The sequence below is a fragment of the Euprymna scolopes genome, chromosome 42, assembly GCF_053919585.1.
Source record: "Euprymna scolopes isolate OS-2025 chromosome 42, ASM5391958v1, whole genome shotgun sequence".
Lineage (NCBI taxonomy): Eukaryota > Metazoa > Mollusca > Cephalopoda > Sepiida > Sepiolidae > Euprymna > Euprymna scolopes.
The window spans coordinates 32,464,005-32,478,250 of NC_136523.1; the positions used below are offsets into that span (position 1 = coordinate 32,464,005).

A 14,246-nucleotide genomic window follows, 5' to 3' on the forward strand; every position below is an offset into this window, starting at 1 on the left:
GAAGCGGCCGGAATCGTCAGGCTTTGGAGGTGAAATGCAGACACGTCCGTGTAGCTTAACTGCTATAAATATATTTTTATAAACTTACTATTTATTTATTTAACTCTGTTCATATCTAAGCCTGTTTCTGTCGTCATCATCATACTACTACTCCAATAAAAAAGAAGGTAATCCCTAGGAAGATGGTCTCAGACCAACAAAACAAATACTCGATCCTAAATTGAGCACTGAGAGGTCATACAATAGTACAATAAAATAGTAGAGCTTCGGCTCCAGACAAATATTAAATCTCTATCAGAAATAGAACTATAAAAATACAATTAATCGATATATTTGATTAAATATGTTCATATTTATTAAGTTGACAAGGAAGATTTTGCGGTTTTTAACTTTTAAATTCAATTTGTTCAACTCCTGATCCGAAATGGAACACGTACATCAAATCTGTTGCCAGGGACGCTGGAAAAATGGTGGGATCCTTCTACTGCTCCAGAAGATATCTCACTACTGATGGAATTCTCTATCTATATAAAAGCCAAGTACGTCCAAGGATGGAATACTGTTGCCACATCTGGGCAGGAGCTGCTAAAAACAGCCTATCCTGCCTTGACAGAGTACAAAATAGACTTCGTGGTTTAGTGGGGGATGCCCTTTTCTCTTCCCTGCAACCTCTCTCCCACAGAAGAGACGTTGCGAGCCTGTCTTTGTTTTATCGCTATTTCCATGGCAGGTGCTCGTCTGAGCTCCAATCCCTTGTCCCCCCTCACCAATCTTTCACAAGAAACACCTGTCTGGCTGAAACTACTGTCAATAATTTTCCCACTCTTTATCTGTGTCTAAATCCAAACGCAGATTCCATGAGCAAAGCTTCTTTCTTAGAACTGCACGCCAGTGGAACTCTCTGCCGCTTGCTTGTTTCCCACCTGGCGACAACCTCCTCATGTGGGGTTACTCTACAACTGCTGAATGCCCCTGTGGTGCCCAAGTTCAGACCATCAAGCACATTTTAACATCTTGCTCACTGGGGCCCAACTGCACGGACGAAGACCTCAGTGTTGGTAATGAAACCACACGCCGCTGGTTGAAGAGATAGAGCGACAAGATATGATGACCTGACTACAACTTGGACGTCTTCAAGTCCAGCATAAACAAACTCCTGACAAACCGCCCACTTAAGTAAGACACTATCAAAACCCCTAATACTAATGATTACTACAATACTATCTCATTGATTACTGTACACGCAATAAGCCTTATCCCTGAGTGGCCTTCGGGCCTTGATAAGTGGTGACCCCCATGTAAAAAAAAACTCGTGAGGCACCCATTTATGAAGTTTTTTTTATCTTTCCAATCTCTCAAGTGGTTGGAAATCGTCGTATACGTTACGTCTGGCTCTTAACTGATCGTTGTCAACATCCGATGGTCGACCACTAAGCTCATCATCTTCAAAACTATCATCGCCGCCACTAAATTTCTTAAACCACCATTGTGCTGTGTGTTCAGTAGTGGTTCCTGGGCCAAACGCTTCGTTGATATCGCGAGCTGTTTCAGCAGCTTTTCGGCCTAGCTTGAATTGAAATAAGAACAACGTTCTGAAAAAAAGACAATTGTTTCACGCTTTAAAATAATATACGAAGCAAAGAGAAGTCAAAATTTTAAATTAATTCAAATAAATTAAAACTTTCTTCTCAATCTAATATCTACCTACCTCACCCTTCCACACTCACAAAAAGGAGAAAGTAATACCTGGGAGGATGATCTCAGGACAACTGAACAGATTGCTACACTACCCCCCCCCCCCCACACACACACACACACCCTGAATTGAGCTCTGAAAGATAGTATTTACAATAGCAGTAATAGTATTGTTTCAGCTTGGGACAAATCTCCATTAGTAATAGATTATTGAAAATACATTTACATAAGAAATGTTAATTAAAATAAAGAAAAGCGCGAAATTCTTATACAGTTTAGAAAACTGTAACTAAAAACGGTTGTTATTTTTAGACGTTGTTGAAGAGAAAAAAGTCGCGCCTTAAAAATCGCTGCAATTTACAGCAGTTCAGCGGCTTCGGCAAAATGCGGACTTTTTTGCGGCATTTTTAGCGCCTTTGCGTCGCGCGCACATTTTCGGCCCTTTTTTTTTTTTTTTTTTTTCTCCTGCAATAAATAAATTAGTAATTGCATTCGAAAAACGTATATAAATCTTCAAAGTACACATTTTTAATTTTTTTTTTTTATGGACATCTTTATTTCAATCATTCATTAAAAGAAAAAAGTATTTCAAATCTACTTTTAAAAATATGTAAACATAAAATGAATCTGAAATTTCGCGTGTTTTTTTTTTTTAATAAACAATTACAGATTGCCTGTTAGCGCGTTTTCGTTTAGAAGAAAAATTTAAAAAAAACATTTTAATAGGATGCCTCGAAACGCGCATATATTATTTAAATCAAATATTATTTCTATCAATTTTCAGTATTAACTTTAACAGTGAGTATACGCGATTAAAATTATATACAAAATTTTCCTCGTGAGGACTTGTTAGGCTAATAAAACAAGAAACATTTTGTGTAGCTTAATTGCTAAATTGTGTACATTTTAGCGAGATTGCGTGCGTGCGAACATTTTCGGCGTTTTTATATATTGTTAGAAATGGTTCACAGTTGCGGATATATTTAAAGTTGAAATGTTCGTTTCGTCGTGTATTAAAAGAAAACGCTATTTTCGGCCCATTTTAAAACGTTAATAAAAAAGGAATAAAATACATCCTTGAACTGGTGAAATATCGCATTTTTTTTTTTTTTTAATGAAATAAATCACTGCAATTGGTATCGTGTTACTATGCTTAGAAATTAGCTTTTAGTTATCTCCCTCCTATGACGGGAAGATTCGACACAAGGTCAGCAAAGTAAAAAAAAAAAAAAAAAAAAAAAAAGCGAGCACCCTAGGGACCGAACAAGAACTGCCTGAGCCGCCTCGCCGATATTCCCGTTCAATGTGTGTTGTATTTGACGTAGAGTGTACAATTTTCGCATCTTGCAATAAATTACTATTTGGTACCATGTTGCCTTTTTTTTGGGGGGGGGGTTATGATGAATAATTAGATTGTGGAGTTAGGCGGAAGAGTTCCTTCTCCCGCTTTTTTGCTAGAAGCGAGGTGGAGTGTCTGTTCTGGTGCTGTACTGCGTCTTTTCTAGCCTCGGTCGGTGAAAAAGGGATTCATCTAGATTGAGACAATTTTTACTTTTGTTCCTATCCAGAGTGCCTCTTTTGGAGGGAGCTGGATTTTCCCCACATTAAAAACCGACCTTGTGCCTAACTCTGCCCTCATGGGGAGGCAAGTACATACGAACATTTGTCTATTTTTGTAGTACGTGAAAATTATTAAATAAAAACGTTTTAGTACTCTTAGTATTCACTAGGAGTTCTCATCAGACATTACTCACTAATAAAAAATTGATGGTGTTCCCTGGAACCAGGGTGACAACGAATCTCCCCAGATTTCCAGTTCTCTCCACCTCTTCTGATAAAGCTTGCAAATGACTTCACCTTACCGCAATAGCTGCTTACCATTGATTTCTCGCAAGCAACGGCCAGTCGTATTTGGGTGCCAAAAAGTCTCCACAAGGTCCCAGTGTTCTCTGCACTGTTCCAGAGGAGGTCTGATTAGTGCTCTCTCTCATCCTTCCTGCTCTTTGCTGTGGCACCAGCCGATGCCGACGCAACTTTGGAGGGGGGGGGGTTAACTCACAATTATACGGTTTCAGTTTTCTTGATTCCTTGTGATACTATTCTTTGTTTTATTTCGATTGAAACATCCATGTTACTAGTTGGCGTTCGCAAGTTTTGTGGGTTGGCCTCCACACTCTAGGATTTTCCTTAAGATTTCAGCTATTAAATAAACCAGCAAATAAATACAGGTTGCCTATTATAACCACATTTAGAACACATAAAAAATATCTTCAGGTAAAAAAGCGCGTTTTACGTTCGTGAGTGAATTTTAACATATTAAGCTCAAAATATAGTATCTGCCCTATACTCATTTGGAAAAAAGAAAAAAGAAAAAAAGAAAAGAAAAAAGAAAAGAAAAGAAAAAAGAAAAGAAAAGAAACAAAGAAAAGAAACAAAGAAAAGAAACAAAGAAAAGAAACAAAGAAAAGAAACAAAGAAAAGAGAAAAGAAACAAAGAAAAGAGAAAAAAGAAAAAGAAAAGAGAAAAAAGAAAGAGAAAAAAGAAAAAAGAAAGAGAAAAAAGAAAAAAGAAAGAGAAAAAAGAAAAAAGAGAAAAAAGAAAAAAGAAAAGAAAAAAGAGAAAGAAAAAAGAGAAAGAAAAAAGAGAAAGAAAAAAGAGAAAAACAGCAGAAAGAAAAAAAGAGAAAAACAGCAGAAAGAAAAAAAGAGAAAAACAGCAGAAAGAAAAAAAGAGAAAAACAGCAGAAAGAAAAAAAAAGAGAAAATAAAAAATTTAAAAAAAAAGAATAAAAAAGAGAAAAGAAAGAAAAAAAGAAAAAGAAAAAAAGAAAAGAGAAAAAACAAAAAGAGAAAAGAAAATAGAGAAAAGAAAATAGGGAAAAGAGAAAAAGAGAAAAGAGAAAAAGGAAAAAAGGAAAAAAGGAAAAAAGAGAAAAAGGAAAAAAGAGAAAAAGGAAAAAAGAGAAAAAGGAAAAAAGAGAAAAAGGAAAAAAGAGAAAAAGGAAAAAAGAGAAAAAGGAAAAAAGAGAAAAAGGAAAAAAGAGAAAAAGGAAAAAAGAGAAAAAGGAAAAAAGAGAAAAAGGAAAAAAGAGAAAAAGGAAAAAAGAGAAAAAGGAAAAAAGAGAAAAAGGAAAAAAGAGAAAAAGGAAAAAAGAGAAAAAGGAAAAAAGAGAAAAAGGAAAAAAGAGAAAAAGGAAAAAAGAGAAAAAGGAAAAAAGAGAAAAAGGAAAAAAGAGAAAAAGGAAAAAAGAGAAAAAGGAAAAAAGAGAAAAAGGAAAAAAGGAAAAAAGAGAAAAAGGAAAAAAGAGAAAAAGGAAAAAAGAGAAAAAGGAAAAAAGGAAAAAAGAGAAAAAGGAAAAAAGAGAAAAAGGAAAAAGAGAAAAAGGAAAAAGAGAAAAAGGAAAGAGAAAAAGGAAAGAGAAAAAGGAAAAAGAGAAAAAGGAAAAAGAGAAAAAGGAAAAAGAGAAAAAGGAAAAAGAGAAAAAGGAAAAAGAGAAAAAAGAAAAAGAGAAAAAAGAAAAAGAGAAAAAAGAAAAAGAGAAAAAAGAAAAAGAGAAAAAAGAAAAAGAGAAAAAAGAGAAAAAAGAAAAACAGAAAAAAGAAAAACAGAAAAAAGAAAAACAGAAAAAAGAAAAACAGAAAAAGGAAAAACAGAAAAAGGAAAAAGAGAAAAGAGAAAAGAGAAAAGAAAACAGGGAAAAGAGAAAAGAGAAAAAGGAAAAAAGGAAAAAAGAGAAAAAGGAAAAAAGAGAAAAAGGAAAAAAGAGAAAAATGAATAAAGAGAAAAAGGAAAAAGAGAAAAATGAAAAAAGAGAAAAAGGAAAAAAGAGAAAAAAGAGAATAAGGAAAAAGAGAATAAGGAAAAAGAGAAAAAGGAAAAAGAGAAAAAGGAAAAAGAGAAAAAGGAAAAAGAGAAAAAGGAAAAAGAGAAAAAGGAAAAAGAGAAAAAGGAAAAAGAGAAAAAGGAAAAAGAGAAAAAGGAAAAACAGAAAAAGGAAAAAGAGAAAAAGGAAAAAGAGAAAAAGGAAAAAGAGAAAAAGGAAAAAGAGAAAAAGGAAAAAGAGAAAAAGGAAAAAGAGAAAAAGGAAAGACAGAAAAGACAAAAAAGACAAACGGAAAGACAGAAAAGACAAACGGAAAGACAGAAAAGACAAACGGAAAGACAGAAAAGACAAAAGGAAAGACAGAAAAGACAAAAGGAAAGACAGAAAAGACAAAAGGAAAGACAGAAAAGACAAAAGGAAAGACAGAAAAGACAAAAGGAAAGACAGAAAAGACAAACGGAAAGACAGAAAAGACAAACGGAAAGACAGAAAAGACAAACGGAAAGACAGAAAAGACAAACGGAAAGACAGAAAAGACAAAAGGAAAGACAGAAAAGGGAAAACAGAGAAGGAAAAACAGAGAAAGAGAAAAGGAGAAAGAGAAAAGGAGAAAGCGAAAAGGAGAAAGAGAAAAGGAGAAAAAGGAAAAAAGGAAAAAAGAGAAAAAGGAAAAAAGAGAAAAAGGAAAAAAGAGAAAAAGGAAAAAAGGAAAAAAGAGAAAAAGGAAAAAAGAGAAAAAGGAAAAAGAGAAAAAGGAAAAAGAGAAAAAGGAAAGAGAAAAAGGAAAGAGAAAAAGGAAAAAGAGAAAAAGGAAAAAGAGAAAAAGGAAAAAGAGAAAAAGGAAAAAGAGAAAAAGGAAAAAGAGAAAAAGGAAAAAGAGAAAAAGGAAAAAGAGAAAAAGGAAAAAGAGAAAAAAGAAAAAGAGAAAAAAGAAAAAGAGAAAAAAGAAAAAGAGAAAAAAGAAAAAGAGAAAAAAGAAAAAGAGAAAAAAGAAAAACAGAAAAAAGAAAAACAGAAAAAAGAAAAACAGAAAAAAGAAAAACAGAAAAAGGAAAAACAGAAAAAGGAAAAAGAGAAAAGAGAAAAGAGAAAAGAAAACAGGGAAAAGAGAAAAGAGAAAAAGGAAAAAAGGAAAAAAGAGAAAAAGGAAAAAAGAGAAAAAGGAAAAAAGAGAAAAATGAATAAAGAGAAAAAGGAAAAAGAGAAAAATGAAAAAAGAGAAAAAGGAAAAAAGAGAAAAAAGAGAATAAGGAAAAAGAGAATAAGGAAAAAGAGAAAAAGGAAAAAGAGAAAAAGGAAAAAGAGAAAAAGGAAAAAGAGAAAAAGGAAAAAGAGAAAAAGGAAAAAGAGAAAAAGGAAAAAGAGAAAAAGGAAAAAGAGAAAAAGGAAAAACAGAAAAAGGAAAAAGAGAAAAAGGAAAAAGAGAAAAAGGAAAAAGAGAAAAAGGAAAAAGAGAAAAAGGAAAAAGAGAAAAAGGAAAAAGAGAAAAAGGAAAGACAGAAAAGACAAAAAAGACAAACGGAAAGACAGAAAAGACAAACGGAAAGACAGAAAAGACAAACGGAAAGACAGAAAAGACAAAAGGAAAGACAGAAAAGACAAAAGGAAAGACAGAAAAGACAAAAGGAAAGACAGAAAAGACAAAAGGAAAGACAGAAAAGACAAACGGAAAGACAGAAAAGACAAACGGAAAGACAGAAAAGACAAACGGAAAGACAGAAAAGACAAACGGAAAGACAGAAAAGACAAAAGGAAAGACAGAAAAGGGAAAACAGAGAAGGAAAAACAGAGAAAGAGAAAAGGAGAAAGAGAAAAGGAGAAAGCGAAAAGGAGAAAGAGAAAAGGAGAAAAAGGAAAAAAGGAAAAAAGAGAAAAAGGAAAAAAGAGAAAAAGGAAAAAAGAGAAAAAGGAAAAAAGGAAAAAAGAGAAAAAGGAAAAAAGAGAAAAAGGAAAAAGAGAAAAAGGAAAAAGAGAAAAAGGAAAGAGAAAAAGGAAAGAGAAAAAGGAAAAAGAGAAAAAGGAAAAAGAGAAAAAGGAAAAAGAGAAAAAAGAAAAAGAGAAAAAAGAAAAAGAGAAAAAAGAAAAAGAGAAAAAAGAAAAAGAGAAAAAAGAAAAACAGAAAAAAGAAAAACAGAAAAAAGAAAAACAGAAAAAAGAAAAACAGAAAAAGGAAAAACAGAAAAAGGAAAAAGAGAAAAGAGAAAAGAGAAAAGAGAAAAGAAAACAGGGAAAAGAGAAAAGAGAAAAAGGAAAAAAGGAAAAAAGAGAAAAAGGAAAAAAGAGAAAAAGGAAAAAAGAGAAAAATGAATAAAGAGAAAAAGGAAAAAGAGAAAAATGAAAAAAGAGAAAAAGGAAAAAAGAGAAAAAAGAGAATAAGGAAAAAGAGAATAAGGAAAAAGAGAAAAAGGAAAAAGAGAAAAAGGAAAAAGAGAAAAAGGAAAAAGAGAAAAAGGAAAAAGAGAAAAAGGAAAAAGAGAAAAAGGAAAAAGAGAAAAAGGAAAAAGAGAAAAAGGAAAAACAGAAAAAGGAAAAAGAGAAAAAGGAAAAAGAGAAAAAGGAAAAAGAGAAAAAGGAAAAAGAGAAAAAGGAAAAAGAGAAAAAGGAAAGACAGAAAAGACAAAAAAGACAAACGGAAAGACAGAAAAGACAAACGGAAAGACAGAAAAGACAAACGGAAAGACAGAAAAGACAAAAGGAAAGACAGAAAAGACAAACGGAAAGACAGAAAAGACAAAAGGAAAGACAGAAAAGACAAAAGGAAAGACAGAAAAGACAAAAGGAAAGACAGAAAAGACAAAAGGAAAGACAGAAAAGACAAACGGAAAGACAGAAAAGACAAACGGAAAGACAGAAAAGACAAACGGAAAGACAGAAAAGACAAACGGAAAGACAGAAAAGACAAAAGGAAAGACAGAAAAGGGAAAACAGAGAAGGAAAAACAGAGAAAGAGAAAAGGAGAAAGAGAAAAGGAGAAAGCGAAAAGGAGAAAGAGAAAAGGAGAAAGAGAAAAGGAGAAAAAGGAAAAAAACAGAAAAGGAAAAAAACAGAAAAGGGAAAAACCAGAAAAGGGAAAAAACAGAAAAGGGAAAAAACAGAAAAGGGAAAAACAGAAAAGGGAAAAAACAGAAAAGGGAAAAAACAGAAAAGGGAAAAAAACAGAAAACGGAAAAAACAGAAAAGGAAAAAACAGAAAAAGGAAAAAAACAGAAAAAGGAAAAAAACAGAAAAAGGAAAAAACAGAAAAAGGAAAAAACAGAAAAAGGAAAAAACAGAAAAGGGAAAAAACAGAAAAAGGAAAAAACAGACAAGAAAACACAGACAAGAAAACACAGACAAGAAAACAGACAAGAAAACACAGACAAGAAAACAGACAAGAAAACACAGACAAGAAAAACAAAAAAACTAAGAAAAAAAAGCAGAAAAGAAAAAAAAGCAGAAAAGAAAAAAAAGCAGAAAAGAAAAAAAAGCAGAAAAGAAAAATAGCAGAAAAGAAAAAAAAGCAGAAAAGAAAAAAAAAGCAGAAAAGAAAAAAAAAGCAGAAAAGAAAAAAAAAAGCAGAAAAGAAAAAAAAAAGCAGAAAAGAAAAAAAAAGCAGAAAAGAAAAAAAAGCAGAAAAGAAAAAAAAAGCAGAAAAGAAAAAAAAAGCAGAAAAAAGAAAACAGAAAAAGAAAGAAACAGAAAAAGAAACAGAAAAAGAAAGAAACAGAAAAAGAAAGAAACAGAAAAAGAAAGAAACAGAAAAAGAAAGAAACAGAAAAAGAAAGAAGCAGAAAAAGAAAGAAGCAGAAAAAGAAAGAAGCAGAAAAAGAAAGAAGCAGAAAAAGAAAGAAGCAGAAAAAGAAAGAAGCAGAAAAAGAAAGAAGCAGAAAAAGAAAGAAGCAGAAACAGAAAAAGAAAGAAACAGAAAAAGAAAGAAACAGAAAAAGAAAGAAACAGAAAAAGAAAGAAACAGAAAAAGAAAGAAGCAGAAACAGAAAAAGAAAGAAACAGAAAAAGAAAGAAACAGAAAAAGAAAGAAACAGAAAAAGAAAGAAACAGAAAAAGAAAGAAAAAGAAACAGAAAAAAGAAAAAGAAAGAAACAGAAAAAGAAAGAAAAAGAAAACAACAGAAAAGAAAAAGAAAACAGAAAAAGAAAGAAACAGAAAAAGAAAGAAACAGAAAAAGAAAGAAACAGAAAAAGAAAGAAACAGAAAAAGAAAGAAACAGAAAAAGAAAAAGAAAGAAGCAGAAAAAGAAAGAAACAGAAAAAGAAAGAAACAGAAAAAGAAAGAAACAGAAAAAGAAAGAAACAGAAAAAGAAAGAAACAGAAAAAGAAAGAAACAGAAAAAGAAAGAAACAGAAAAAGAAAGAAAAAGAAACAGAAAAAGAAAGAAAAAGAAAGAAACAGAAAGAAACAGAAAAAGAAAGAAAAAGAAAACAAAAGAAAAAGAAAACAGAAAAAGAAAGAAAAAGAAAGAAACAGAAAAAGAAAGAAACAGAAAAAGAAAGAAACAGAAAAAGAAAGAAACAGAAAAAGAAAGAAACAAAAGAAAAAAAGAAAAAAAAAGAAAAAAAGAAAAAAAAAGAAAAAAGAACAGATAAAAAGAAAAAAAACTAGTGTCGAATTTTGACTTCATAGGGAATCAAATAAATATGCTTCGTAGTTTGAAATGTTTGCCCCATTTATTAAACAAAATCCATTTAAAAAAACAATTAACGACAATTTCAGTGGTTCCGTCGCAACGCGCACGTTTTTTGCGGCATTTGAATTTTACGATCTCATTTTCGGTGTTTTTTCTTGTCTTTTTCTAGCGAAAAAAGTATTTTTGATAAAAGACACATTTTTTATTGAAATATCAATTTTCACCAGTAAAAGCAAACGTTAAGAATGGGTTTCTAAATAACATTATTTCAGCGTAGTAACACAAATGCACAAGTACCAAACATTCTAAATAAAAAATAAATATTTGTGAATCGGAAGAATTTCGCGTTTATTTTTTTGTTTTATATATATTTATGTATGCATGTATAAATAACTACAGATTCTTTATTAGCATGATGTTAAAACATGAAAAAAAAAATGTCCATGCACCGAAACGCGCACTTTTTGCGACATTTTTTAACGTATTTGCATCCGAGCGCGCATTTTTGACATATTTGTATAGAATACGAAAAACTATTTTTATATTAAAAATCTTATTTTTCATTATTAAACAAAAAAAGCTATTTAATTTCATTTTTAAAACACTAAAAATTTTGAATATACTGATGGAATTTTGCATGTTTTTGTTCTTTTTTTTTTAACTGCAACTTGTCTCGTATTATCGCGTTTATAACACGATTCGTTATTTCGCAGATTTCTTGAAATCTTAAGTTTCACCATTTATTAAAAAACAAAACAAAAAAAACTGCTATTCAAAACTTTATTTTTAAAACGACAAAAGTTAATGTTTTTAAACGAGTAGAATTTCGCGTTTTTTTTTTTTTTTGCTTGTTTTTCTTATATATATATATATATATATATATATATATATATATATATATTAGTTGAATAGTTGAATGTAAAAAAAATGACATTATTTTTGCAATAACCTAATTATAGTATATATCATACTGAAACGGCACTAATACTAGGCGGGTTGAACCGATTACATCCAAAGGAGGAAGTTTCATTTATAAGCGGTTCCCAGTTGCATGTAATATATATCATGCACCTAAACGCGCACCGGGTTTACGTTTGTGCGCGTATATTTCCGGACATATTTTTATATATTGATATCAATTATGAATAGGTTTCATGCGACCATGCATTTAAGTCGAAATATTTTGTTTATTCTTTTTTGTTGTTTTTTTAGAAAAAAAAAAATCCATTTTGAGACGTTAATAAAACAAGCAAAATGCTAAATTTGCGTGTTTATTTCATATTTATTTATTTTATATTTATTTTATATTTATTTATTTTATATTTATTTTATATTTATTTATTTTATATTTATATTTATTTTATATTTATTTATTTTATATTTATTTATTTTATATTTATTTATTTTATATTTATTTATTTTATATTTATTTTATATTTATATTTATTTATTTTATATTTATTTTATATTTATTTTATATTTATTTTATATTTATATTTATTTTATATTTATATTTATTTATTTATATTTATTTTATTTTATATTTATTTATTTTATATTTATTTTATATTTATTTTATATTTATTTTATATTTATTTATTTTATATTTATTTTATTTTATATTTATATTTATTTATTTATATTTATGAATAGTTGTGCTTTACTTACTGCTTACGCTTCGAACATAAAAAGTTCGATTTTTATTTTATTTTTATGTTTCCTTTATTTTTTGTTTTTTTCTTGTCTTTTCTTTTCCTTTTTTCTTTTTGAGGGTGATCGGAAATAATCTGCAGTTAAATATGCAATTAAAAAAAATGTAGAAAAATAAAAACGAGGAAAAAGGTTTTTTAAATAAAAAGAAAAAAAGAAAAAAAAGAAAGAAAAAGAAAAAAGAAAAGAAAGAAAAAAGAAAAGAAAAAGAAAGAAAAAAGAAAAGAAAAAGAGAAAGGAAAAAAGAAAAGAAAAAGAGAAAGGAAAAAAGAAAAGAAAAAGAGAAAGGAAAAAAGAAAAGAAAAAGAGAAAGGAAAAAAGAAAAGAAAAAGAGAAAGGAAAAAAGAAAAGAAAAAGAGAAAGGAAAAAAGAAAGAAAGAGAGAAAGAAGAAAAGAAAGAAAAAAGAAAAAGAAAAAAGAAAGAAAAAAGAAAGAAAAAGAGAAAAAGAAAGAAAAAGAGAAAAAAGAAAAAGAAAAAAGAGAAAAAGAAAGAAAAAGAGAAAAAAAAAAGAAAAAGAGAGAAAGAAAGAAAAAGAGAAAAAGAGAAAAAGAAAGAAAAAGAGAAAAAGAAAGAAAAAGAGAAAAAGAAAGAAAAAGAGAAAAAGAAAGAAAAAGAGAAAAAGAAAGAAAAAGAGAAAAAGAAAGAAAAAGAGAAAAAGAAAGAAAAAGAGAAAAAGAAAAAAAAAAAAGAGAAAAAGAAAGAAAAGGAAAAGAAAAAAGGAAAAGAAAAAAGGAAAAGAAAAGACAAGAAAAAACAAAAAATAAAGGAAACATAAAAAGAAAAAAAGAAAAAATAAAGAGAAGGAAAATAAAAAGAGAAGGAAAATAAAAAGAGAAGGAAAATAAAAAGAGAAGGAAAATAAAAAGAAAACGGAAAGAAAAAATAATTCAGTGTCTTTAATGATAAAAAATATATATGAACTCGAATCCTTTCTTAATTTCTTTCTAAACTTGTTTATAAAAGATATCATCATCCCATCTCCGTCGTTTTTCAGGACGCCTCTCGCTTCACCACCAAATCAAGACGACTTATAAAAATAGCAACTATATTTTCCAGTCTAGTTTCCATTTCGACGTTCCAGTTGTCAATGTTTTTTTTGGTATTTTTTACAACCTGACCCAGCGTAGTATAAACACCCTTAACCATCCCATGTTAAGAACGGCTTTCGGAATAAACAACCCCCCCAAAAAAAACCTCTCCATGTTAAGAACGGCTTTCGAGGTTGGGGGGTATTTATTCCGAAAGCCATTCTTAACATGGAGGTTGTTGGGGTGTTTATAATACACTGGGGTACGTCGTAAAAATTTACCGTTTTTTTAATACTATTTTATTTTATTTACTAAAAGATTAAGTACACGTAAGTTGTTTGCGAATGACGACGAATCTATTATTTAAATCAAAATAATTTTAAAATTCCTGAAATAGGAATGTACACCACACCACGGCCAGCGTAAATGCATGCATATAACACCAAAGATAAATACAAATCTCTGACTGCGCTACTGTCGTATAAAAGACACGCCTTCTCCGCTACTGGTGGGAGGGAAAAGGGGATCCTTGCTTTTAAAGAAAGAGAGATTAAAACACACACACACAAGACTCTGTCTGTCTGTCTGTGTGTGTGTGTGTGTGTGTGTGTGTGTGTGTGTGTGTGTGTGTCTCATAAAATGGAAAATTCGGAAAAAAAAACAAAAAAACAAACCTTGTAAAATAATTGGTTTCGTCGTAACTCTGTTGTAGAAGGTAAGAGAGGGGACGACGGGGTGGTGGCGGCGGAGGAGGGTTTTCACCTATCGGGGAGGGGGAGGATGAGGAAGGGGTCGTTGCGGACTTCACGGTGACTCCCATATTTTTTTCCGCGTTTTTTTTTTTTTTTTTTTTTTTTTTTTTTTTTTTAATGCAAAATGAAGTCGTTGCGCGTTTTTTAGACTCTCGTCCGCTGCAGTGCACGCACGTGTAAGGAGAACAACAACAACAACAACGGTTATCCCTTTCGAACGCACGCGCATGCGCGTACCCATCGATAGTTAGCTCCCTTAATTTCGACATTAAACACCTCCCTACACACCAGCACACACAAGATGCCCCGAAAATATGTACAACAGGCATGCCAGTTAGTGGGCGAGAGAACCCATTTTGGGAAAATCGTGAGGTTCTATGTTTCTGCCACCATTTTCTGAGAGGTACGGAGGCAGGAGCAGAGTCTTTACTTAAAAAACAACGTAAAAATCACCTGTCATCAATAGAGATTACGGAGATATATATATATATATATATATATATATATATATATATATATATATATATATATATATATTAGTGATGGGACGATTTAAATATTTTTATCGATTTCGTACTAAATTCCAGATTCCGATTCTTTATATATATCTAA

General features: G+C 30.4%; 2 protein-coding genes across 7 annotated transcripts in view; one reads left to right on the forward strand and one right to left on the reverse strand.

The window, feature by feature from the left end:
- LOC145267140 (uncharacterized) overlaps positions 1-12,629 on the forward strand; it is a 46,350-nt gene extending 33,721 nt beyond the window's left edge. The window contains exons 3-4 of the mRNA XM_080123184.1: positions 7,904-8,123; positions 12,233-12,629. Coding sequence (XP_079979310.1) covers positions 7,904-8,123; positions 12,233-12,629 — 617 coding nt within the window. The remainder of the gene's footprint in view (positions 1-7,903; positions 8,124-12,232) is intronic.
- Positions 1-14,246, reverse strand: part of LOC145266997 (tyrosine-protein kinase Fer-like) — a 306,724-nt gene that overhangs the window by 258,568 nt on the left and 33,910 nt on the right. The window contains exon 1 of one of the 6 annotated variants that reach the window (XM_080122892.1): positions 13,557-13,900. The exons of 3 other annotated variants lie outside the window; for them this stretch is intronic. In XM_080122892.1, coding sequence (XP_079979018.1) covers positions 13,557-13,702 — 146 coding nt within the window. In that variant the 5' untranslated portion in view covers positions 13,703-13,900. Of the gene's footprint in view, positions 1-13,556; positions 13,901-14,246 lie in introns of those variants that run through there. 2 more of the 6 variants (XM_080122891.1, XM_080122893.1) reach the window with 2 other exon arrangements.